General features: G+C 43.1%; 2 protein-coding genes across 12 annotated transcripts in view; one reads left to right on the top strand and one right to left on the bottom strand.

Annotated features, from left to right (window-relative positions):
* The window catches only part of FTO (FTO alpha-ketoglutarate dependent dioxygenase), a 246328-nt gene extending 219767 nt beyond the window's left edge, over positions 1–26561 (bottom strand). For 4 of the 10 annotated variants that reach the window (XM_053400104.1, XM_053400106.1, XM_053400109.1 and 1 more), the window contains exon 1: positions 26406–26560. In XM_053400104.1, the coding sequence (XP_053256079.1) occupies positions 26406–26447 (42 nt within the window). In that variant the 5' untranslated portion in view covers positions 26448–26560. Of the gene's footprint in view, positions 1–26405 lie in introns of all 10 variants that reach the window. The other 6 variants (XM_053400100.1, XM_053400108.1, XM_053400102.1 and 3 more) reach the window with 4 other exon arrangements.
* A 220-nt stretch (positions 26562–26781) lies between these two features.
* RPGRIP1L (RPGRIP1 like) overlaps positions 26782–27063 on the top strand; it is an 80297-nt gene continuing 80015 nt past the window's right edge. For both annotated transcript variants that reach the window (XM_053400098.1, XM_053400097.1), the window contains exon 1: positions 26782–26901. The gene's annotated coding sequence lies outside the window, so the exon portion shown is untranslated. The remainder of the gene's footprint in view (positions 26902–27063) is intronic.

The following is a 27063-nucleotide window of genomic DNA, read 5'->3' as shown; positions in this document are numbered from 1 at the left end:
TTGTGCTCTAGGTTTTAATTGTTTTAATATATATATGTACTCAGTTTTTTTTAACCTTGCAGAATTCTCCTGCGCAAAACAGATGGGTTATGATTATTTTAATAAAGAAAATACATTTTTCAACTCAAGCACTGTATTTGTACCAGGGAGGTTTTAATGAACACTGCACAGTCACATAAAGAGCAGTTTTAAATGCTTGGCATCTACTTTCTGTTGCAAAAGCAAAGTTTGGGGGAGGATTTCCCCCTTCGTTGTTCCTACAAGTTCCTTCAGTCAAATATTCCAAAAAGAGTAACAGCAGAATGCTACAGAAGGCAAGAAGACAATGGGCCATTGATCTATTATGCAATCGTTAGAGAGCCGCAAAGCATGTGCTACAGAGGCCAAACGGAGACACATTCCACAAAACAAAGAAATCACTCTTCTTCATCAACAGTAACTTGCTTGAAGAATACCTTTGTTGTCACAAAACAACTTAGACATTATTGCTTTCTTTGGCCCATTGATCCCAGTAATGGATTAAGGGGACGGAAAACGAAGATATTATCTTGAAAAATAAAAATACTTTCATTTTCAGACATTTTGTTTCATTTTTGAGAGCAGATCTTATCTATTTGATTCATAGACTGTCCTATCACAAGGGCTCAGCGTAGATAAATTGAGCACAAAACTCCTCATTGCACTGATTAAACCCAAAATGATGTGCGTCAAGATTCCACTGGAATCTTGTAGAAGGTGGAACCAGTTGCAGAATTCACATTGCTGAAAACCTCAGTTTTACTGTTTTAAAAGCTTTCTAGTCCTTATGGCTAAGGAATGCTTGAAAGTACATGGACAATATCTGTGGTGGCTGGATAATGATTCCAACCATTTCTAATTTCCTCATCACCTGTACCCAAAAAAGCTATGCAAGTTTACTTGGTTTGCATGCTATGTGAAGATCAATTGTTATCTTCTTAGCAATAATAATAATAATGTATACAATTAATTTGGCACAGAGATTAAGTTCCATCTTGCCCGACCCCTGTCCACCAAAAGCTTGAATTAGAAGGTCACAACTTTCATTTGAGATGTTTAGGGGCCTACAAACCCTGTACAAAACAACTAATTATTTTCAATGACCATCACTCCAATCCCAGCTCCCAACTTCTGCTGTTGTACCCAGAGCCCACAGGCCAAACATAGTGCCCAGACCATCCAAGTGTCCCGATTTTCCAGGGACAGACCTGTAATTCTGAAAGCCATCCTGGCTTCTGATTGATCCCAGAATATGAGCCAGCATTTGTCCCAAGCAATGGCAGCAGCTGTGAAGGAGCATCCCGTTACCTCTCCATGGCCACTGCTGCCAGCCTCCTCCCTGCGGCAGCTCATAGTGGCTGCTGGAAAATGGGTGAGGAGGAGGAGCAGAGGCTGCCACTGCCAAGGCCCCGCTCCACGTGATGTGCCAGCTTTGAGGGCAGGTAGAGGGCAGGGCAGCCTGGGTGGGAAGAAAGTGGGAGTGGAGCGCAATGTGTCCTGATTTAAAAAAAATAAAAATGCTTTGTGCATCTGCATCTAATCTTGCCCCTTTCGGAAATTTATTTATTGGTGTGTGTTTTTCTTTTTGTAAATCTACCAATGAATAAAATAATAAAATAAAATAAAATAAAATCAGGATTAATGGTTTTTCTCAGGGCGGCGGAGGGCGTGTGTGCTGCCGTGTAATTATGGTGGCACTCACCCTTCTTCTGATAGGAAATGCTCTGCAGGGGGGTTGGGGGCACAAAAATGGGAGAGTCAAGAAGGGTGAGTTGGGCAGGGGAGAGAGAAATGTCCCTATTTTCATTGGAGTAATCATGGCGGGTATGCGAGCCCAATTTTTCATTCAGAAGAACGAATGAAATGAATTGTGGGTGGGGCAGGGGGAGTGTGAAAATGCAAACTATGTGTTTGGTGTTCTCAACAGACAAGTCTTTTGCTCCACATTTCCCCCCTCCCCTCACTGATTTTATTTATTTATTACTTTATTAATAAATATATTAAATAGGAAAAAGTCTCAAAGCAACTTGACTTGATTTATTGCAGGTTGATGTGTTCAGTGGCCAAAGTAAACCTACCTTGCCAGGTTGTTGGGAAGATAAAAGGGGGAAGAGGAACCATGTATGCCCCCTTGAGCTCATTAGAGGGAAGATGGGTCATAAATGCAATAATAACTAAGTCATAAAGAGGGACTAGAGTGTAATGGTTAGAGGGTTGGACTAAGGCTGGGGGGACCTAGGTTCAAATCAGCCCTTGGGCATGAACCTCAAAGAATGGCCTTAAGCCTGTTAGCATCAGAACCAGAACAGAAAGGATGAGCCATCAGTGACCCTCCAGATGTTGCTGGACTACAACTCCCATCAGCCTTGATCATTGGTCATGCTGGGTGGGTGGGTATAATGGGAGTCAGAGTCCAACATCTGAAGAGTCATCGGTTCCCCATCCCTGCAGTATAGTAATCACTAGAGCATTTAATACTACATCAGATTTCATTCTGGGGATTAAATCGGGTATAAAATTAAGATGACCAAAAAACCCCACCCAGTATCCAAAGATATGTTGACAAAAGTAATGGATGATGTTGCTTCAACAATCATTTTCCAAAATGCTTGAGCTCTCAAAATGCCTGAGCAATAAGAAGGATTGGAATGGGGGGGGGGCGGGGATCTAAGGAGAAAGGTCCATTCTGAGCACAGGGTAGGGTGTCCATCCCTTTTCTAGGACACTTAAAATATCCCAGAAAGGAACAAAATAAACACATCCGTTTCACGTCAATGGCTTTGGGGAAGAGGAAGAAACATTAACCACTGCAGTTTTAATTATATACTTCAAGTTAAGAAGCGGTGAATCTTAAACAACTCTTGAACTCTGAAGGTGGACCCAAGGTGGACATGCCCTGATGCAAGAGCAAGACCCAAAGTGCTACCGTTCTTTGCACAGCTGGCAAATATTATTTCAGAAGCCAAACTTAAAACTCCAGAAGGCATCCAACATCAACTGGAGGAAATCAATGTTTAACTTTAACTCAGAAGTACAGCCCTTGCTTTGCAGGCAAAAGGTCCCACTTTCAATCCCAAGGTTCATTTCCAGGTAGGGCCACGAAAGAGCCCTGTCTAAAACCACTGACAGCTGCTGCCGGTCAGTGTCTACACAGAACAGTGAGCTATACTGAACAAGTCTGACTCAGCGTAAGGCAGCTTCCTGGATTTCAAACTCACCCATTCCCTGAAGGCATGGGTGTCGCACCCCCAGCTTGGGCAACTGATGCTGCCGCCCAAGCAATTTTTTCTGCCCTCACAAGTCGTCCCAATTTTATCAGTGGTCACAACGAATAATTGAGGTAGATGCTATGACATTTAAATCTGTAGGCCAGGCCATGCCCAGCACCCTTATAATCAGTGAGAAGGCAATTTGCATCCCTATTGATTGAGGACGGGAGTTCTCATTCCTTCCCCACTCATCCTCTTCTGCTCAGATCAGCTCAGGAGGGGGAGGCTATGTGTTTGTGTCGTACATGTGTATTTGTCCAGTATGTGTGTGGTTTGTGGTGCGTGTTTGTGTGAGAGAGAGGGGAAGAAAATACATGTGAGATTGTGGAGCTGCCACACCCACAATTGGTATTCTATTTCCACACATGAACATAGTCAGCCATGGGCAAATGCAGCCCTGGGACCACGGCTGCCTTATGAATGCAAAGGCAATGACATTTTTAAGCAGAGGTTGAATGGCCTCCTAACAAGGACGCTGCAGTAGTGTGTTTCCTACAATGTCAGCAGGGTTGGACTTGATAACTTTTGAGGTCCCTTTCTGCTCAAGAATCCTATGGTTGAAAGGAATTAAAATGCAGGCAGCTCTGAATCCAATTAACTTTATATCTTCTAAAACGCCAAGTAAAGGAAGACGGCTTGTAGTGGTGTTTGGTTTTTCCTGTTGCTAAAAAACATCATCAACAGTGCAACACGTGTGAAACTGTTCCTGAATAACCTAAAGGTGAGGTGGGGTCTGTGCGTGTAATCTACAGTATACCACAACAGCCTTCTTTCATGTTGGAATTCCCAGTGGCATCCATTCTCTTTTTCTCCCATAGCTATTCATTTATTTTCTGCCTTTCCCACCCAAAGTTGAACAATTAACAGCATCGTGTTTGCAAACCTTTCCCAGCCTATTGCTCAAAAAGCTAAAAAAAAATAAAAATGTTTGCATTAGACGTCGCGAAGATCCAGGAAGAGGTTAATGTACACCCGCTCAAAAACAATTGTGCGGAAAATAGTGGTGTCGTACAGGGCTGAGGTTTTGACCCGCTTAACTTTATTCACAGAATGCGCAATCCGTCACGTACAAAAACACAGAGGAAAAATGTGAGGCGTTGGTAAGTGCCCCTGTTAGTGAGAAATTCTGCTAATTATTACACCAAATAAGCATAGTTAACAGGCCAGAGCTGTGAGAGGGCCATGTTTCAGGGCATTAAATGGCTGCCTTGGATGGAGATGAATATATTACACTATGCCCTTTAACAATAAAACAATTTCCTTGACACCTAGAAACCAAAGCAGCTGAAGCAGCGGCAAGGAAAGGCTCAGGACTCTGCTGAGTTCAGCGAAGTTGCAGTGCCACCTAGCGACGTGCACATAAATTTCATCTTCTCAGCCCAAGGAAGTTGCATGGCTAATTTCGTCAGTGTGGAACCAAGAAGCATCCCCACCCACCATTACAGAGGCAACCATAGGCAAAGGCAGGGTACAATGTGACATTTGCCTTTCCCTACCCCTCCGAGACTAGACAACGTAACGGGGGTATTTATGGGAACAAGCTAACCTTGAACTTACCTTTGCCACGTTGAGGTGTGCAACATGAGAATAAGAAAACGCAGACACACAATTACGGTTCTGCAACGCTGTGCCTCATAATGTTGTGCTACAGTTCTCTCTTACATCTGAACTCTTGGAATTGTGGTTTGTTTTAACCAAAGTAAACAACTCCCCCCCCCCAAAAAAAAGAATAAAACAAAACCCAAGGATTTGGCGGGTGTAAGAGAGAAAAACAGAAAATTAACAGATCAGTGCTTTGTTCCCAGGATCTCTTAAGTACATTTCCTAGGGCAGGTATCCCCAAACTCGGCCCTCCATATGTTTTGGGACTACAATTCCCATCATCCCTGACCACTGGTCTTGTTAGCTAGGGATGATGGGAGTTGTAGTCCCAAAACATCTGGAGGGCTGAGTTTGGGGATACCTGTCCTAGGGGGTACATGACTACTTGTTAGCATAGGTCAGTTTCTAGACTGGCCTCCCCCCAAAGTTCAGATTTCTTGTCTATCTCTAGTGGGTATATTCCCCACTGCCCTACTCTACTTGAATCATGTGTGTGTGTGTGTGTGTTCTTCCTCACTATATGGCATAGAGAGCCAAGAAAGGCAGAGGAGGAGATTCATTATATTTTTTCAGGGATTGTATTCTTCCTTGGGACCAGTCTCATTCATTGCTCCATGTGGCTCCATCCCTCCACCTGGCAGGTGCTTAGGGTGGGTAGGAAGGGGGATGCTCTGAAAATATTCATTTGCTTCTGATATCAGTAGCAGCATCATAATCCCCAGTCACCGCAACCAGTAAGAATATAATTCTGGAATATGCTCAGGCTAGGAGTTTGGAATGTTCTCCAGGGGAAGTTCTAAAATTTGGGGAATAACAGAGTTTCTCTATATATGCTAATAGCAAATGGATGTTATAGTGATATGAGTGATGGCCACAAAAACTCCATACTGCAGCCTTCACACTAAAAGCAGGCAGTGAAAGTTCACTTTCGCTCCCTGACGCAGTAGTGGTTTTGAGGTGAACAGATGGAACCAGGAGCATCCCAAAAGTAAATGATTGCATGCCCAATAATGCAAAACGCTATCATGTCTATCTTCTGTGGAATGTATGGCTTTACAGTCAGGGTTATTTTAGACTTGGTCTAGCCTTAACTGGCATATCTTCACCCACTCTCCATGGATTGCCAGCCTCCATGAGAGTGCAAAACTGTGTAGACCCAAAGACTTCAAGGTATGGATCGGGTGAAAAGGAGAGATAGGGCAGGGTGTCACAGCCCTCATGCACTTCTGTCTACAACACATAATGTATGAGGGAGGTGTAATGGGACTAATATTTAGATAAATCACAGGATACGTGCAATGTAACGACAGTAGGGATTGCAATTAATGTCAGGAAACTCAAACATTCTCTACAATCCCCATTCTGCATCGAAACATCAGTCGCTCTCCAACTCCACCAGAACAATCTGACATTATTAAGAGGGGGGGGGGATAGTTAGCAACCTCTGAAACAGCACACCATATATTAAATAGCTATAGGGTTTTTTCTTCCTCTTTTGATGTCAATGGCAAAAAATGCATTAAGAAAGAGTAACTGTTTCATGTCATTCTGCTTCAGTATTAATATCTTGCTTTTAATTGCTCAACATGACAGATCATTAAATCCAAACAGGTTTATCACAGTGTAACAAACTTTATGCCTTAAATAAATAAATCTAATTTACCTATCCTGTTTTTTTAGAATTTATTTTTCTATAAATCATAATTGTGTGACATGTTTATACAATAAACTGCCACAATTTATGTTCTCCAGATTTACTATTTTTAAAATAGGCCATTATGCTACACTTCCAATATGTTAATTTCCACCAAAGTTTCCATAACCAAGAATGACCTATATCAGGAGAAAGAATTTAGAATTGGACTGACCTCTGGCAGGAAGATTAACTTGCAAATGCCTGGGGACAGATGTCAGAGGAGGGAATTGTGTGTGCATAAGAAGAAAAACAGCAGAAAATGTATTTTGCAATGCTATATGAGAAAGTGGTAATGTACCAGGGTAGCAAATACTAAGACTATTGCGCTGCTACCACAATTCAGGTAAGTGACATTTGCAGTATTCGCATTAGTCAGAATGGTACTCACTCTGCTTTCACCATGGAAGAAAATCTCCATTACAGACATAGAAAGAAGCTGAATTTTCTGATGAAGATGAAGGCCATCAACCATAAATTGCACCAACCTCACTCATACCTCGCTCCCACTGACAGGGAGGCTCAGTGGGCTGGCTCAGACATAATGCTAAACCATAGTTTAGCATTACAATTATGTGTCTAGGTGAGTTTCAGGCTTGTGTGTTGTCCCCTCCCCATCCTCATTCCAGCACAACTGTGAAGAGACTGAAACTTTCCACTTTAGATTAACTATACTTCTGCATGGCCTCTGAATCCAATAAACTGTTATTAATGTTAACTATGGTTTGCTGAAACAAGTCAACTTCAATTCATACTTTAAGGAGTTTGTTTTATTTTAGCAACCCATAGCTATGACTACACTTCAATAGATTAACTGTCATTAATCTAAACTAGAAGCTACCAATCTCCTTTAGAAGGACATGTTCATAATGTTGGAGGAGCAGAGGGGGGCGGGGAGCATGCAAGCCTGAGACACATAGTGCTATGTCTGAACCCTCCAGTTATACGATGGCCCTATTTTGCACAGCAAATTCTGCTTCACCGTATATCCTTGTGGGCATGAAATTCCCAAGGGCTGAGCATCGCCACAGTGAAAGTAGCAAGAGGGCTAGTTTAGGCTTAAGAGGACACTATGGTCGTAACTCTGCAACAACATGGATACCCAGCACTTCCTACTTTTTGAACAACAACAGCAAGAAAGTGACCGATCCATACCTCAATAAGCTTACAACTTAATTTATTTATCTCATATTCACCTAGCCGTTTGCTCTCTTATGGGAGTCTCATAAGGAGAGTATTAAACTTAAAAAAAGAGTAACGATAATGATTTCAAAATGACATTTCAACAAAGAATTAAAACCTAAATTCATTTCCTCCACCGAAAGTCTGTTGAAAACAAGGAAATCTCTTTCTGAAGTTATTATCCATCTTGCATTCTCCTTCCAGCTCAAGACTGACATACATATGTTTGCTGAAAAGGGCCGCTATTCATTTCCTCATGCAGGAAACAAATAGACTATACCCCTAAAAATCTGAAGGCTCCTTCTGAATCCATGCCTCTGGGTGTGTATCGCCAATGAGAGCTCCCAGCATTTTACACCACAGTTTCAAGTGATTATTAACTTATCCCCAATCTTCAAGTGTTCCTAACACCAAAGGATTCCTTTTAAGAGGCATTTTCTCATTTCTTACAAATATAGTTCCCTGGTTATTCAAGGAAAAGAAAGGCGTACAGAAGCAGCCAGCAGTGCAGTTGGCTCTATTCAACTTGACAATAAGCACACCGTCTCTTTTCTCCTGTCAGGATGCTCCCTACACATGTAAATATTTAATGCTAATACCATCCTTCACTCAGGGCTCGTATTGTCTGATCAAGCATCTATTTCTGTCTCTTAGATACACTGGAAGATAAAGAACATTTTTCATGTCTCCTGCTCAGTCACACAGAGCCTTGGATTCTCAAAAGTTCTCCAAAGTTCAATAATTCATTAAATACCGCGCACAAGGGCCAGTCTCACTCGCTGAAACACACAACTCTAGACTATGGGAAAACTATTAAATATGCCTTGGTGATTTTTTTTAAAAAAGACATTGCTCCCAAGAGGTACTATTGTGTGTTGTCCACAAAGAAGGAGCCCATGTCATTTCTGTGCACATATTTACCAAGTCCAATGATTGCATTACCCTCAATGTTCAACATCTTGGTAGTTTGTTTTGCTGAGGATCTAAAAGCAAATCAGCTACCACAATTCTGCAGGAATTCCAAACAGGCAGCAAAAGTTCACCAGAACCATGTTTTGCTTAACAAGGCAACAGGACGTTTCTTATGTAATATTAAGGGCATAATTCACCAAGGACAGCTTTTGTACATGTTTCAGAAGAACAGAGGGGATTTTCACATGTGCACTCTTGTGCAAGCCACATTTGTTCAAATTAGGTTTGCTCAGGAGATATTCCTGGAGGGTTATGCCTCAAGTTGTTGTTTGGTGATGCTATACTGGCAACTATTTTCAAATTCTACAATTGCAATGGGTTTGCAACAGCAACAGTACAGAACTCAGCGGCTCAGAGCTTCTTTCAGACTTGAAATGGGGGGCAATTTTCACCTTTTGTTCCCAGGTACACAAACCCAAGTTCAAAATAACTGAAATGTGAAGGGTAAAACGTCAGGACTCAGGAAATGTAAGACTCCAGGCAGTCACAATCCAGTAAGGTGGGAGAGCTGGGTGCCACTTTTGCGGGGCCAAAAGCAGTTACATGGTCCAAAACAGGAAGGGGTCAGATACCAAAGCAGCAACTGAAGAGAGGACAGAGAAATTACAAGGTCTTAATCCAACCCTCTGATCATTAGACCATTCAGGATCTCTTCCTTCCCTTCATATATTCTTGACCTCAGCAATGGGAAGAGATCACCAAACACACATCCCAACACTGGGAACCACTAAGATTTACAAGACTGGACCGTTCAAGCTATTCCTGTTTCCATCAGGAATTTGGTTTCCAGGTAATTGGAGCAGGACAGCAGGCGTTATTAATGAAGAACTTGAATTTGTTGTCCGCTCTCACCATCTTCTATGTTTTTCAACTGATACATCTTTCATGGTAGCACTTTATTGACTGTCTTCCACCAATGAAAGATGTCCTACACCTGCATACCAATCACGGTTGCCCCTCATTAAACACTGACCCTTCATCTCATATGTAGCAATACTAAACATAAATTACATTTTGTTGTAGCCCAAAGGTGAGAGAGATGAGAGGAGTATAAACAAGGAATAATGCAAGAGCCGGTTGGGTCAGCCCATCATTATAGTCCTTTCAGAAGCTATTGATCTTGCGCGTAGTCAGTGGACTGAAAATAATTACTTCTCCTAACCTATGTTGTACACAAGGCAGGCAATAACAACAGGTCAGGAAAGATGCATATAATGTTTGTTTCCTGTTTAACTGTTTTAAATGATCTTTCCTGGACACTGTTGAGTGTGATGCTTCATTTCCCAGCAAAGAAAAAGAAGAGGTATCAAAAAGAAATATGGGACTATAATCCACGCTGAAATTTAATGGCACCGTCATTTGTAGCATGCTGAACTATACCCAAGTACAAACAATTCTGAATATGTAGCACACAGACATCATCACTGTGATACAAAGAACTATTCTAATGCTAATGGTCTTAGGGATGGCTAATAAGGGGCAATATCCAACTACCATGAACTGTCAGTGCATGGATGTATGCACTATTCTCCCCACTGTGTGCACCCTGGTTACCACATCTGCTCCAGGCTAGGGTTGACAAAAACCCCAGAACAGATTGAGGGACATGGGAGTTCCATTACACGTGGAAATCCTTGCTCAAGTTGGATACCACCCATGCTTTTTTGCCTCATCCCCCCAGCCAGCCCAGCCCTTTGAAGTCACAGGCTTCAATTTCACCAGGCTGCAGCAGAGGGAGAAGTGAGACCCTCTCCATCAGCCCAGCTTGGACAAGCTGCCTCCTCTTCACCCAGAATGGAATCCACCAATGAGGCAGCAAAACAACTTCCACTGGCCTGCCTGGGACCATCCATTTGGCTCTCTCCACTCCCAGAACTATCCCCTGCAGTGGCTTAACTGCCTGCTCCTTTCCTAACCCTTTCTCCTTTGGTATCACATCTATTAAGATGTAACCCAGAGATAGGGGAACATATGGCACTTCAAATGGTGCTGGACTCCAACTCCCAACACCCCCATCCATTGGCCATGCTGGCTGGGGCTGCTGGGAGTTGGAGTCCAACAACATCTGGAGGATCCCCGATTCCCCACCCCGATGTAGGCCATTACTTTAAACTGCTAAACACCTGAATGCATTGGCAGAAAGGCAATATAGATGAGGAGGAGTTTGGATTTGATATCCCGCTTTATCACTACCCTAAGGCGTCTCAAAGCGGCTAACATTCTCCTTTCCCTTCCGCCCCCACAACAAACACTCTGTGAGGTGAGTGGGGCTGAGAGACTTCAGAGAAGTGTGACTAGCCCAAGGTCACCCAGTAGCTGCATATGGAGGAGCGAGGAATCGAACCCAGTTCACCAGATTACGAGACTGCTGCTCTTAACCACTACATCACACTGGATGATGATGATGATGATGATGATGATGATGATGATGATAATTTATTTATACCCCGCCCATCTGGCTGGGTTCCCCCAGCCACTCTGGGCATCTTTCAACAAAATATTAGAAATAGAATAAAACATCAGACATTAAAAACTTCCCTAAACAGGACTGTCCCTGTTGCTGTTGTTGTTAAGTAATTATTAATTATGCAGAATCTGCAATTCATATTAAAAGCAGTCCAAATTAAATCAATAAGAACAGCAGGGTTCTTCCCTGCTCCTTTTGGACACATGGAACTAAGAGATTTGGTTCTTTGCTTCGATCCACTTCCTCTGTTATGCCAGCCTATATCCTGGTCCCTTAGACCAGCATCCCAGATTCTTTGTGATTTTCTTTCCCTACTTGAGTCTTTGCCTCAAGTTGCAACGGACAACTGTCTCCTCCCACCCTGGAGCCATGTCCACTGCATTTTTTCCTTTTTGCCACCCAAGTTGGTCGGGCTTTTGTGGGGGAGGGGGACATAAAAATGCCTGGGGGGGCCCAAACTAGGGATGAACTACCACTACTTCATAGCTTAGCCTTAGTGCTGCCTGTGAAAATAGCCATTGCAGGATCATTACCACAAGAGCTTCCAGTTGCTGCAGCAGCAGCTACCCTTTTTCAGCCTGGGAGCCACATGTACTCACGGGAAACCTTCCAGGAGCCACATTCCACTGGTGCGCTTGGGCCAGAGGCAAAGAGTGTGGGGCGTCACATGAAGAGAGTCTTAAGGGCTAGACAGAAAGTTCCAGTCCAGATGTTCCCCATCTGACATATAATGCAGCCTCTATACCTGAAGCATGCAAATGCTGCTTAAGACTAAGCTACAGTGGTACCTCGGGTTAAGTACTTAATTCGTTCTGGAGGTCCGTTCTTAACCTGAAACTGTTCTTAACCTGAAGCACCACTTTAGCTAATGGGGCGTCCCGCTGCCTCCGCACCACCGGAGCACAATTTCTGTTCTCATCCTGAAGCAAAGTTCTTAACCTGAAGCACTATTTCTGGGTTAGTGGAGTCTGTAACCTGAAGCGTATGTAACCTGAAGCGTATGTAACCCGAGGTACCACTGTATTTCACTGCAATGAAGATAACCTGCGTTCTACCAAATGCAAATAAGGAACATTCACTGTTCTGTATGCAAAAGTAGCCAGCCCCATCCCTTGGATGTTCATAGGCGGCACATGGTGACAGAGGGATTTGACAATATTCAAATGAGCCGATAACAATAGTGGAAAGGTAACTATCTCACCAGCAGCCTGCCTTTCTTTTGGTGCCTTGGAGGCCCATTATGGTAAAAGTTGCTCAGCTGGAGGCATATGTAAGGAAATGCCTGTCACAGTCCCAATGCAAATTTAATTACTTCAAGTTAAAACCTTCCATCTTGTCTAAGGGTCCTTTTTTTTTTTTTTTGGAGGGGAGGGAACCCTTGCAACTGTAAACAAGCACTACATTGCAATCAGGTGTCAAGGGCTTATTTGATCTCTTGCAAAATATGTCACAAATCACTGGCAGAAAGTGGGTCGAGTGAGAGAACAAAGGAAAAATCTGTCAATGGACTAGGTCGCTCATGTGAGTTTGCCTATTAGTGCACCAGATCTTTCTGCTCCTGTCTAATGCTGTCCATATAAAACAATCCCAGCCTGACAGTATTTTGTTATCTTGCATTTGATGTAATTTTGCTACAGTAAGCAGAAATCAGGGAGGAGGGAGAGGGGGACAACCGGTAGACTAACCGTAAGTAACACTAAAAGGCATCAGAAATGTTGCACTGGAGGAAAAAAACATACCAACTGCATCTTATTTGCTCACTTTGCCATTTACACACTGCTACTGTACACTTTAAAAAAAAGTGCCTTAAGACAATGCCTGAGAGGTAGAAGATAAAAACCACACACCAAAATGGGACTTTGTGCTGTCGAGCAACGTTTCTCCATTTGTACTTTTCGCCTTTGAGCCACATCTCAGGGAAGAGCAATCCTAGGGAAGCAGAGTCGCACGGAAACACATCCACTTTCATTAATCCATTACATTTCTACGGCAACATAGCCTACCTCCTTTGAACGGTGCCCTAGCCTAACATATATGAGGAAGACTGGGGGGAGGCAATGTGAGGGATGCCCAGGTGTTCAAAATTACTATATGGGCTCTGGCACCTTCGCCAAGCTGGCTTCCTCCAGATGTTCTATATTACAACACACATCAGCCCAGAATATCTTGGGGGGGAGCAGGTTGGCAAATGCTTGGCTATGCTAACTAGCCTTTGGGAAGGAGCCCTTGCGCCTCCTTCCTAATGCTGCTACCACTCCGGCAGCTGATTCCATGGCCCCTATCCACTGGCAGTGAAATATTGGGGCACCCTGGGAGCAAGGTAGAATGCATGGCGGCTGTAGGAAAATCGTGGTCATCCTGTTAGTGGCACTTGGAGGGTATGCTAGTTTAGCAATATTTGTGCTTATATGGGCCCCAAGGCAGCAAACATGTGGTTTCTCTCATCCAGGCACTGACCACACCCAGAACCTGCTTAGCTTCCTCTAGGTAGCAGCTTCATGTGCCTTCAAACCATATCCTGGGACCCTGTTTTAGCATCCTATTTTGCACATACCAGATGCTTCTGACAAGCTCACTAGCAGAGGTAGAGGGAAGCAAGAGAGGCCAAAGGCCACTCCTGATCTCACGCTACATAAAATCTCCAGAGCCAAATAATGGTTTAAAATGCCTTTGCATTCACAACTCGGTGCATATAAATTTCTGGACTGGGTTATTTGCCTCTTGAAAAACCATCCCTCGATTTGTACCACATGGGAGGTAAAATGTGAAAATTCGCTAACCATTATTCTGACACGTTTAGCAGATCTAATGTCTATGTATCTTTCAACCTTCAGAAGCACATTAATCACACAACGTCTTGATAGCCACTTACAGTTATTACAACACACCTGCTTTATTAAGTTTATAAAATGGATGCTCAGACTTCTTTGTTTTCCAACTAAGAAAAATGGAGGGGAGATAGCCTGTTTGACTATGCGATTCTGGATGTGTTTCATTTATTCATATACAGCAATACCACTATGGGGACAGTATGCTTCCTTGGTCTGGAACAGACTTCTTTTCCATTCTCCAGCTGCTTGCTAAACTGAATTCATTACAAGACGAGTGCCAGTTCTATTTATCCCATTCCATGGAAATTTAAACATTACATAAAATGTTACCATTCCCTGCATTATAAACTCGCATATGAAGTGTATGATAATATTAGCATTAATGTTTTCGTAGCCTCTGAAGCAAAGCAAATAGGGGATGAAGTAATTCTGTCTATTACTCAACTATAGTTGCAAATGTGAAAATTACAAGAGGCATATTGAGTGATAATAAAGAGCCCAGGCGACAACTGTAACAATATATCTACTTTGTCATCATAGTCTTTATATATTTAAGAAAAGCTAATCTGCAATTTTTCCTCACCGATATACATTAGCTCCCCTGTTGAGTTTCAGCCCATTAAATTCCAGCCTATATGTTTTACTCACTTCATTTGTTGGGAGGACAGAGACAAACAAACCATCAAACCAGACGATACGCCGCACTTACAAATTCCATATAATGCTTTGCAATTACAAAAGGAATCATTGCAATTTGTTGCATTGCTACATTAATGGAACTGTGCCACATCAACTAAACTATATTTGCTTCAGGTTACAACTAGCAGCGTGTCCTATGTCCTGGACCTTTCCATTGTCGGTAGCTACAGATGTGATATATGCTGTTTGCAAGCTCCGTGGCAGAAAGCCACAACAGCTGTCAGCAAACGTTCCAAAAGGTTTCTTGTTAACATTTCCAGACATTGTGCGACCCAAAGCAGGGGAAATAGCAGTCGATGCCTTCCTCAAAACAGAAACTGATGTGGCATTCTGATTTTGTTTTATTTTAAGTGGCATATACATTTTCTCCCTTCAAAACACCTCAAGTGTGATTCAATCCCACGCACATTTACTCCAAGGTTAATGTCACTATTGCTGCAGGAATTACTCCTGGACAATTGTGCACAGGATCACAACCTTGAACATTTAATCTGCACCGCTTGGGGAAGTTGTGTCCAGCTAAGCTATACTCAGAGCAGACCCACTGAAACAATGAAGCTAAATTAGCCAAGTCCATTAATTTCAGTTGGTCTGAGTAGGATTAGCATTGGATACAACCTACTATTATTATCATTGGCAGCAATAGGCAGCAGGGAGCTGTAGAGTGAAATGATTTCCCAAAGTCAACTGCAAGTCATCTGAAAGAAAAATGAAATTCCAAGCAGTGGTATTCACAGAGCTCAGAATATCTGAAGGGAAAGACATATCAGGGGCCAAGCCCAAATCATGTTCAAGCCCACAGGGGTCCAGTTTCATGTACCACTGAATGCCTGCAACTACAACACACTTGCAGGAAGGGGCTATTCCTATAATGCCCTGCATGTGGTCTTCTTGGATGCAGCTGGTTGGTTGCCATGAGAAAGAAGAAGTTGATGTGGATGGGAATTCATCTGGATGGGAATCGACCATTTATCTGATGAAGCAGAGCTCTTCCTATGTAGCTATGTTTCCAAATGGACAGAGGCTGCGTAGGCTATGAAATTACATGCTGACACAGAAGAGGGAACTCTGAACAAGAATGGTCACACTTCAGGCTGGCTGGGAAGAGGGATTGACTGTTAAATCATTCTGGGAGTTGCAATTTTGTGAGGGGTTCAGGGTTCTCCTAACAACTCTCAGCACCCTTAATACACTACAGTTCCCATGATTCTTGTGGGAGGAAGCCATGACTGTTAAAGTGGTATCATAGTTCTTTAATGTGCCGATGGGGCCTTAATCAAAGCCAACACCATCTCTGATATTAGCAATATATATAACTATGTGCTGTGTGTACCTCCTTTTGTCTGTCCTGAATCTCTCTACCAGATTTCCAAACATGTAGGTGGGCTTTCAGGGAGTTCAATAGGAGGAGACGCCCAAGTTACTCTGCATCACTGTTAAGACATCAACGGTTTCTCCATAGTATGAAGTGACTCCTGCACTGCTGAGTTGTTGTGAAAACTTTGCTTATGGCCTAAGTGAAAGTAAATTAATGTGGACCACCCCATATGAGATTTGTCCAACTCCATTTTGAAAGAAGGGCAGTAGCACTGGATGGCAACACAGACAGACAGACAGTGACTGATCTGATCACACCATTCCAATAGCAGCGAGAAAGGCTGAGATAAAACATTATAATGGACTCACAAGACCAACAATGAAGTGCTGCACTATGGAGTGATCAGGTTTAGGGTTCCAGCCAGCCATGCTATCTTTCACGATGTTCTAGTCCACTCTGCCTGCCCCAGCTTCCCAGTTTCCCCACTCCAAGAGTCAGGTGGTATTCCGTGTTTACTGAGCATGCTCAGTTCTCACTGGCCCATTGTGGGGTTCTACAAGGCCACATCAGGATCCATGCTCACAAGGATGAATTTGCTATCAAGCTGGGATATAAGGGTTCAGGTAGTCCCTGAAGTACCCTGGACCTAAGCTGTTCGGGGCTTTGTAAATTAATACAAAAATATGGAACCTGGCTTGATAGCAGATGGGCAGGCCATGCAAATACCTTAACAATGGTGCCATGTGTCATCCAGATACCCCAATCAGCAATCTGGCTGCAGGATTTTGCCATCAGATGGAGGTTCTGAACCAGGCTCAAGGGCAGTCCTACACCGAGTGCATTGCAGTAATCCAGCCTCAATGTTACCAATGAATGGACTATAGTGGTCTTGCTTCTATCCCATGAGTTTTTTTTTTTAGCTGTAGCCAGATCGTAGAATCATAGATATGTCAAATGTTTCTATAGCAAGCAGAAATATCTCCGCCTATAAAACACACACAAATAAACACTGATACTAAAGGGTCGAGGGGATGACAGTATCACCTGCCTTGAGCTACTCTATCACAGTCATTCTCCTTCTATCAAAGAGAACAATTATATCATTTTATATCTGCAGCTGCAAAGAAGCCAAACTAAAAACAAGTACCCTTGAGGTGTCTTAGTTTCCATTTTACCCAATACAGACAATTTACTGTAAGCGCATTAAAGCTGATGGAGAGGCAAAGATTTGTGCCCTCGGAAATCAGCACTACAAAGGTCTCGACCTTTCTAACATGCCAACATTTGTAGTGCAATGACAGTGCAGTTGACAACAGACCGCTTCCCTCAAGATATCACCTTTGGTTTGGTGCTAGAGGCACAACATAGTATTATGTGTCTTTGACCTCTCATAAAGGGGCGGACACTGCTGATTACTTCTTGAAGAGGGGAGCAAATGGAAGAATGGGAGATGCCTGATGAATGGGCAAACAATCTCTGGAGTGTCCTTACTTGAGACATGTCATAACCTAGAGGGTGACAGCGGACTCTAGTAACAATCAATAGTGTGTAGCACAGTTTTGCTGTTTGGATAAAACACACACAACATACAGTTTTAAAAAAACAAAAAAACTCGCTATTTCAGAATCTGACAGTGTACCACCAATGGAAATCTTCCATTATTATTTGACTAATGGTGCTTTTTTCATTTATTTAACTTAGGATAATTATATTTCACCTTTTTTCCTTATACATAGTATTCCCTGGGAGTCTCCCATCCAAACACTAAATAGATCTGAACCTGCTTAGCTTAAGCAAGAAGACTGCATCCTGCACCCTCTGGCCACACCCTTCCTCTGACACCCACTCACACTTATATTTTGCTTATTCTTGCCTCTGGGGACCAGAAGATCTGTGTGATTACTCTGGGCAACCATGGTGACTATTTTTCCTCAGTTACCGAAAATGAGAAACTGTAACTCCGTAGTTTGATTCCACCACCAGTATAATGACATAGTTCTCAGAACCTACATAATGTTATCTGTATAGGCAACTCCCTATTTATACGAGGGTTGCATTCCAAGGCACCGCACATGCCACTGGCCATGCGTGTACCGAACGCATGCAAATGGGGAGTTGCCTGTATTTTATTTGAAATTGGTTTTATATAAATTGTTATTGATGATGCTTCTATTATTGATCACTTTGGGGAATTAGTCACAATTGGGGGGGGGGTAGACAAGGCCAGTCCGCAAATCTAGGCCTCTGATCCAATTCTACACCAGACCATAAAATCTGGCTCTTTTGTAAACCACTTAGAGGTCTTCTATCAAGCAATCTGTGCATACATTTTGTTAAATAACATAAATAAAACTCAAGCTCAAAAAAAGAGCAAAACAAATTTACAACTCATGGTTGGCCTGGTAAATATTTTTGTAGGACCAACAATACCATACAATATATGTTAGGCTGCTGCAGTTAGTATGTAACTTTTTCCCTACTACAGATTTGTACTAAGTTGCACAACAAGTTAAACAGAATAATGTTTTGCCAGTAACAACTAGAAGGATATTCTCAATAAACTGTTTCACAGCTTGGGAGTATCCAAGCGGTATACCACTGGCCATAGTGGCTGATGCCAATGGACTACATCAACCTTTGGAGGGCCACATCTACAGGGTCACAACTTCCTCATACCTTGTATGTGGCAGTGGGAAGAGCGGTGGGCTTGAGCAGGGAGCGGAGGAAGGCCTAGGTTCAAATACGGTGGAACCTTGGGTTACATACCGTCCTCCTTACGAATGCTTCAGGTAACGAGCTACGCTAACTCAGAAGTAGATGCCCCTAGTTGCAAACTTTGCCCCGGGATGCGAGCGGAAGTTGTGCGCCAGAGGCCCCATTAGCAAAAGTGCACCTCTTGTTAAGAATGGTTTCGGCTTAAGAATGGACCTCCGGAACAAATTAAGTTCGTAACCGGACGTACCACTGTACAAGCTTAGCAATGAAGCTGACTATTTGACCCTGAGGCAGTTGATCTCTCTCTCTTCTGCCTAACCTATCTCAAAGTTTTGTTTTGTTTGTGGGGGGCGGGGGTGCTACTAAACACGTACACCATCCCAACCAGTGTGGAATACAAATAGAAATAAACCTCAACCAATCAGGTTATTTTTAATTAGTTCAATCTGAATGCATTTGCAGCTGAGTACATTTACCCACCTCCTTGGTTTTACACGGTATGTCCATGCATCACAGTAGATGCCATCTCAGAACAGGCATTTTCACCGATGTGATGTGTGCCATTAGCAGGGTTTTAAAAAATTTTAATATGCAGTTTCAAACCAGGCATGGGCATAGCCGGGGGGGGGGGGGGTGGGCAGGGGAAACAGCTAACCACAAGTAAATAAATCAAAATACTAAACCAACTAACCAATTGCATAAAAGATAGGTCGGTTCTGACCCCCTAACATAACTCCAACCCCCCTTAACACAAATCCTGTCTACACCCATGGGACCAGGTGACTTGAAGGAACCCTTGCTTTTCCCCTGCCTATCCTGGGCTTGTCATCAAGGCCTTGAACTTTCAGTCCCTGCTAAGCACCGTTATCTACTCTTGGGCTTCTTTTCAAAAGCTGCCTGTACCACTTTAAAATTAATTGACTACAATTTATTCCGCTTCTAAAACTGGGGAGTCCTACAAAGAGAAAGGGAGGGAAAGGGAATCAATAAAGATACCAAAACTTGAAGCAAGTACTACTTCTGCCATTTTAAAGTATTCACAGAGACTTAAGAATCACACAAGCTTGACCCTACATGCGTTCTTTCTCCTCCCCCCCCCCTTCTTAGATCACATTACTGAGTCCTTCAAAATGAACATTCCACTTTGACAGCTAAGCTCAGGCACCACTGGTCTAGTATCTAGCTACTTATACCGACAGCCAGAAAGCTGATAGGATATGTAAGTGAAGCTGAGAATTTAACTGGCAGAGCTGCTCAAATCTCAATCGTGTGCTGTTTGAAACTTAAGACCACAAGAGAAAACAGTTCACTGCTTTCCCCCAATACACACAGAGATTTCTTTCCTTTCCTTTTTCTTTAAAAAAAAGCCCTACTCTGGCAACAGATTCAACCTCATGGCCCCAAGAAAGCCATCCGAATACATTTAGCAAGTACGTGCACCAGGAATGCATAAAGAAGAAAAGGAATATTCCAATGATATGACTCGAGATGTATTCAACATGCCTATTTTTCTATGCACATTTGGTCATCCCATTGACAGCCCTGGAAGTTAAGTAATATGGGCTGCTGCACATAGGTTTCAAACCTTGATGGAACCCAATGGCAAGCTACTCTTGACAGTCAAATAATGACAAGCACGTTGCAGGCCGATGCCCGTCAATTCACGAACATCTCGGCCTGCTCCAACCGTTGCGCGGCGACTAAGCGGAGGGTCAAAGGTTAAGCTCAGAGAAGACAGCAATGAAGGGCAACTGTCATGCTCCGTTGCCTGCGGCGAAACAGCAAGGAGTGGTTGTCTTTGGAAGAACATGCAAAGTGCTCTCATTCTGTCCAGGCAGACACATATCTGAAGGTCCTAAATGAGACCACTGCCAATTCATGAACAGCCCAACTGACAGGATGCCATTCAAGCTGTCTAGCTCAAGTGGGGCTATGCTCAGGGTGGGCTTTTTTCCCTTCCTTTCCTATTTCAGATTACAAATGCATGCAAAGTATACGGTTAAACAGAGTCTACGGGCAGCTTTTCCCTCCACCTTTAGCCTCTTCTTTGTTTGAAGAAACAGAAAACTTGCTTTCCAAAAACTGATTTGTTTTAGAAAACACAATGTTTTTGCTTTGCTCTCAGCAAAATAATAATAATAAATCTACATTTTCAGCAAGCAACTCTGATTATGAGGACCTCATTTCGTCACAGGCAAAGACCAGCCAAACAAACGTAAAATGCAATGTGGAGAATTCAGTTGTTTCCCTCTTGCTGTTCCTTATTAGAAGTAAACTGTGTTAACCTATGTGTGCCTACTCAGAAGTAAGCACCACTGTGTTCAATACGACGTGCGCTCTGATAAACAGGATTGTAGCCCAGTCATTAATGGGCCTGAAAACTATATGAGGAGTTTGTCACTGATGCCACAATCCATGCATGAAACAAGCCACACATCTGGTCAGCAATTGTGCATTAAGAATCTATCTCAAGCATTCTGGTCAATTGGCCAGTAAAATATTCCAAGAATGCTACACAGTAAATTGCACACTTCTTTTAAAAATCCCATTAAGGTGTCATTTCTTTACAAAGAGAGGAGAGGGAGATCAACCTGAACTCTGGCCTGCAGCAGTCAGGGGCAAACTTAGCGGTGTAACAGAAGTTCAACTGCTAATGACCTACCCAGGTGTCCACACCATTTCATTATAGATTGACTGATTGATATTTATATCCCACAAGGAGCTCAGAGTGGCATACACGGTTTCCCCACTCCATTTTATCCTCCCAACAGGTTTAGGCTGAGATGGTATGCCAGAGTGACTGACTCAAAGTCACCCAGTGAAAATTCATTGCTGAATGGAGATTTGAACTTGGATCTTCACAATATTGGGCCAACGCTCTAACAACTACACCAGACTGCTATAAGTCTTAGAGCAGGGCTGGGGAATCTATGGCCCCCAGATGTTCTTGAACTGTGAATCCCAACAGCTGGCTGGGGCTGGTGGGAGCTGGAATCCACCAACATCTGGAGAACCACAGACTCCCATTGCAATTCACCTGTTTCTGCATGTGAAACCTCTTATGCAAGAACTACTTCCTTGCATTTAGTTCATATTTTCATGCAAGGCTTTTAGCACGAGGGTGTTAAAAAGTAAAAAAGAACCTCTTTTTCCATAAACCTGGCCAATACATATATTACATATATTGTTGGAGCCCAGACATGGTGAGTGAATGTGTTAAGATTAGAGGATGGCCTTATTTATTATAGAACCAAAGCAATGTTTTGCACTGTGTTGTTTTTTTAAAAAAAATCCTAATAATTTCAATTAGAGATTGCATCAACAAGCTGAATTTAACTACTTTCCCCCTCCAAAGCAGAGTTTGGAAAGAATGATGATTCCTAGCAGATGATCAAACACAAAACACCATTGCTTTGCATAACCTTATTTTAAAACTATTTGCAAGCAAGGATCTGCATGCTTGTGGTTCACATTTAAGTGATGTGAACTCATCTACCTTTGCCTGCATTAACATATAAAATACTTGCGAGAGGGGAGAAAAGTATATTGTTTATTATATAAACATCACTGCCTTCCATCCTTCGTATCAGTCCAATGTATGCCCAACACTAAATTCTAGCCAACAAACAAAATGCTAGACCTTTATGAGACTTCAAATAAATAGCCCATCAACCCTGATTATGTGTGATGAAGGAGGGAAGATAGTAGGAAGGCAAATGTTGGCAAAGATACTTATAAATACATGAATATTTTTCCTGCATCAATGCTGTTCTTCAATTTCTGATACTACATACTACCCTGTGGGCTGATAGCAACCCCAATCCCCAAATACCCATCCTTCCTATATACCAAACTGATTCTCCAAGGACCCATGCTAATTGTGAACTCATTCTCTAAGTATCTGCCTTTCCTATATGCTAATAGCAATCTCAATCCCCAAGTACCCACAATTCCAATATACTAATGTCAAACTGACAACTTAGGTCCGTAGACACAAGCTACACTATCACTCTTTAATCTAGACCCTCGGCAATAGCACTTCCCAAAATCTGAGGGGTAGCTCCACCTCCTCTTCTGACAGCTCCAAGAGTTTTAGCCTTGGTTCCCTGTACTGCAAGATCCTTGAGCTACAGAGCATCTAGTGGTTTGTCCTCCAAGGACTCAGCATCCGGCACAACATCAGAGTTACGAATGACACTTCCCTATCCTAACCAACTCCGTGGTGTTTTTCTATGTGCAGGGATTATAGAAAGGAACATTTTAAGGCATCGGTCTTCAATGGGTGGGTAGGGACCCAATACAGCCTGATCAAAGGTAGGTCACAACAGTAGCACAACTACCATACACATATATGGTAGAAACTTAAGAAATGGATTCCCCAAAGTACTTTGGGTTAAAGGCATATCCCTACCAAGTGAGGTGATGCTCACATGCGTGCTAAACCACCTTCATGAGAACCGGGTCAGCGTCCCCCACAAACAGCAGTAACTACTTTACCACACGAGGTATCATTTCAAGCATTCAGCTCATGAAGCACCGGTTGCCTCAGGGTCATGAAATAATACTCAAAACTTTATAATCATTCATTGATTTAGTTTTCAGCATAGTATATCATTTGAATCCAATGGGAACATAAAGAGCTATTTGTGAGGTCAACCACAGTACAGTCAGAGGCTGACATGATATCGATGGTGAGGTAGAAAGAAATTGCCAAATACAGCAGATCAATACCTCGTTTCACCGTTACAGCCTTCTCCTGACATTATATATATATATATATATATATATATATATATATATATATATTCTCTTTACCGCTACAAAAATAATAATAATGGAAGTGGGAGATAAATGCTTCCCTCCAGCTAAACTATTTGATTAGCTGAGGGCAGAGGTGACAATCGCAGTTGCAGTAAAGTAACTTTATCACCTTAAATAAAAGCGGTGGGATGAGGAGCTGATAAAAAGAGACAATGAAACTGAGCAAAATTCAAAGAGAATTGATTCTTTGAAGAAGTAGAGAGGCATGTGTAATGGTAGCACAATGGAGGAAAAGCTGCCGAACTACAAACAATGCACATTTTCCCTTACTTCAAAACTTCTGGAATTATTTTATTTTTTTTAAAAAAAAAAGGAAATAGGAACACGAAGGCCGCATTTGCACAATACACTAGGATACCACTTTAAACAGTCATGGCTTCCCACAAAGAATTCTGGGAGCTGTAGTTTGTAATGGGCGCTGAGAACTGTTAGGAGACATTTTCCCCCCTCACTAAGCAACAGTTCCGAGAGTTCCCTGGGAAGAGGGACTGATGGTTAAAACAGTCTGGGAACTGTAGTTCTGAAAAAGAAATAGGGGTCTCCTAACAATTCTCAATGGGACGCGGGTGGCGCTGTGGGTAAAACCTCAGCGCCTAGGACTTGCTGATCGCATGGTTGGTGGTTTGAATCCCCGCGGCGGGGTGAGCTCCCGTCGTTTGGTCCCAGCTCCTGCCCACCTAGCAGTTCAAAAGCACCCTTAAGTGCAAGTAGATAAATAGGTACCGCTTTATAGCGTGAAGGTAAATGGCGTTTCCGTGTGCTGCTCTGGTGCCGGTTCGCTAGAGCAGCTTCGTCATGCTGGCCACGTCTGCGGACAGTGCTGGCTCCCAGCCTCTAGAGTGAGATGAGCGCACAACCCTAGAGTCTGTCAAGACTGGCCTGTACGGGCAGGGGTACCTTTACCTTTACCTAACAATTCTCAGTGCCCTTAACAAACTACCACTCCCAGAATTCTTGTGGGAGGGGGACAATGACTGTTTATATAGTGGTATCACAGCACTTTACATGTAAAGTGTGAATGCGGTCAGAAGCAGCCGCAAGGCGAGTATAATTAATTATAATATATACCGGTAATTAAGATCCTCGTTGGAGACTTTGCTCTGAGTGCCCTGACATGAACCAAAGAGGGAAAGAGGAAGACCCTTTTTGGTAGAATACCCATGGCTTTTCTGTGGGGGCTTTTTAGTTAAGGAAAAGGTGACTAAGGGGGGAAACATGACAGAGGTGCATAACATTACACATGGTGTGGCGAAAGTGGATATGGAGAAGTTTTGCCTCCCTCTCTCATAGTACTAAAATTTGAGGCCATCCAATGTGGTCCCAGGAAGGGTGTCCAATATGGCCCTCAGGCTGAAAGAAGATTCAGCCTGCTTTAAGGAATGGAAAATAGAATTAAACAGGTTGAACAATACAAACTTACTTCTTCACACAATGCATAATTAATATATTCAGTTCTTTGCCATGAGACATGATTATGCCACTTTCTTAGAGGCCTTTAATAGGCATTAAGCAAATTTGTGGAGGTGTCTAACAATATGGATGACACGAGCAGTGATAGCTATAGGCTCCAGATGTGGAGGAAACATGCCACACTGAATTCAATTTGAGGGGACTGTTGGAAGGGTAGCAACAGAGATCATTCCATGTGTGCCTTAAGGGTTAATTCTGTGGTCAGCAAGTCCAAGAGGGGGATGGGGGATGGTGTTGCCTAGCAACCAGAGCGGCATGATTCTTGCGGAGCCAACTCTGATTGGCTGTGTAGTTCCAAGGCAGCTTTCCTGTGTTAATGTAGTTGTATGTCTCCCTGTCCTGCACAGAGTCTGAACTAAGAAAGATAAAATATTTCTGTTTCTTTTTCCTCAGTTTACACCATGTTTTTGTTCAGTTTGCTCAATAAGGTGTTATCAGGGCTTTTCTCTTTGGACTCTGTGTTCATGTTTTATTTCAATGACTTTTCCAGCAGGAAAACCAATAGCAGGAGAAGGCTTTTGCCATCCTGTCTTGCTTGCAGACTTCCCAGAGGCATCTGGTTGGCTAACATAGGAGATGCTAGACTAGATTATCCAGCAGGGCTCATGCTCTTATACTGCACTGCAATACTAACTCTAATGTAGATTGTCATGCATTAGTCTAAGAAACATTATCCTTGCAAGACACAATTCAATAAAATGTGAGGGAAACACGTAATATATACATTTATTTTAAGTACCTTACATCCTCAGAACTTCCAGATAGACCTTGTATCCACAGGTGTTTAAACCTGGGCAAGATGCACCCTGGCCTTATTTACAGCACACAAACACATAGACACACAAGTTTACATCCAGTTTTATATTTAGCCTCTTCATAAATCTGAAGCAACCTAAAGCACCAGCATAATTCAGGACTGCCAAGACAGACACTGCTCTTTAATTAAGTGGGTGATGTTCTGTTTAAAACCAGAAGACATCCTTGGGCTATAAGTGAAGATTAAGTGTCCATTCTCGCAAAAGAAGATCCAACTGTTATCAATGTTTAAAGGCTTTAAATCATGAAAAATAAACGATCTAATGGCCTGTATTCAATAGCAAGTAGGGCCACCTCGGGCCACTTTGAGCCTAACCTACCTCACAGGGTTGTTGTGAGGATAAAAGGGGTGGGGTGGGGGAAGAAGAGTACAATGTGCGCTGCCTCGATCTCCTTGGAGGAAAAGTGTGGGGCATAAATGTACAAGTGCAAATGCAATGAGCAGATAAACAGCGCTTGGCCGTGAGAAAAGAGGGGATGCAATTGTCCAATGTTAAGTATTTCCACCTGCACAGAGCTAGCTGTGAATTACCTTGACATCCTTCTCTCTTTCCCCTGCTCCTCTCCGCTTCATGCCGCGCTCCGGCCCGGGCTGCGCACTTTGCCTCGCATGCAAAAGGCCCGCCCTTGCGAAGAAAAGCCTCCTTCCTTCCGGACAAAAAAAATAGCAATAGCCGGCTGGGCTTGGCAGGAGGAACCACAACTCCCACAATGCACGAGGAAACTTCCGCTAGCGGTAAACTGAGCGGGGAAGGGGAATATTTAGGAAGTGCACGCCTTCAGTAGTTCTCTGTCGCTTCAGGTTCGCAAGGGAATTCTCCTCCTTAGAACTACGACTCCCGGCAGGCTCTGCGGGGGGTGCGGCGGGAAAAGGCGTCCGTGCAGAAGCCCGCCCCTTTTCTTTCTTTCCCCGCCTTCCCTTGAACGAGAACGGAAGTGACTCTGGAGGGATAGCAACGGAGGCGGTTGCTAACGAGGGATGCGGAGAGGGCGGAGGCGGACCGGAGGAGGAGGAGGACTGGGCAGCTGTGAGTTGCTGGATTGGGGCCTCCGGGGGAGGGGAGGGGAGGTGAAATATGTCTAGGAAATGGGTGGTTTTGTAGGGGGTTTGGCTCTGAGGTGGCAAGGGGAGATTTTTATGCAAATTTAAACTGCAATGTATGTAAATGTATGCATATTTAGGCTGGGAT

This window comes from Podarcis raffonei, chromosome 8 (assembly GCF_027172205.1).
Source record: "Podarcis raffonei isolate rPodRaf1 chromosome 8, rPodRaf1.pri, whole genome shotgun sequence".
NCBI classification, from domain to species: Eukaryota; Metazoa; Chordata; class Lepidosauria; order Squamata; family Lacertidae; genus Podarcis; species Podarcis raffonei.
Note: the sequence above shows the minus strand (reverse complement) of the source record. Positions and strands in the feature narration are given on the sequence as shown.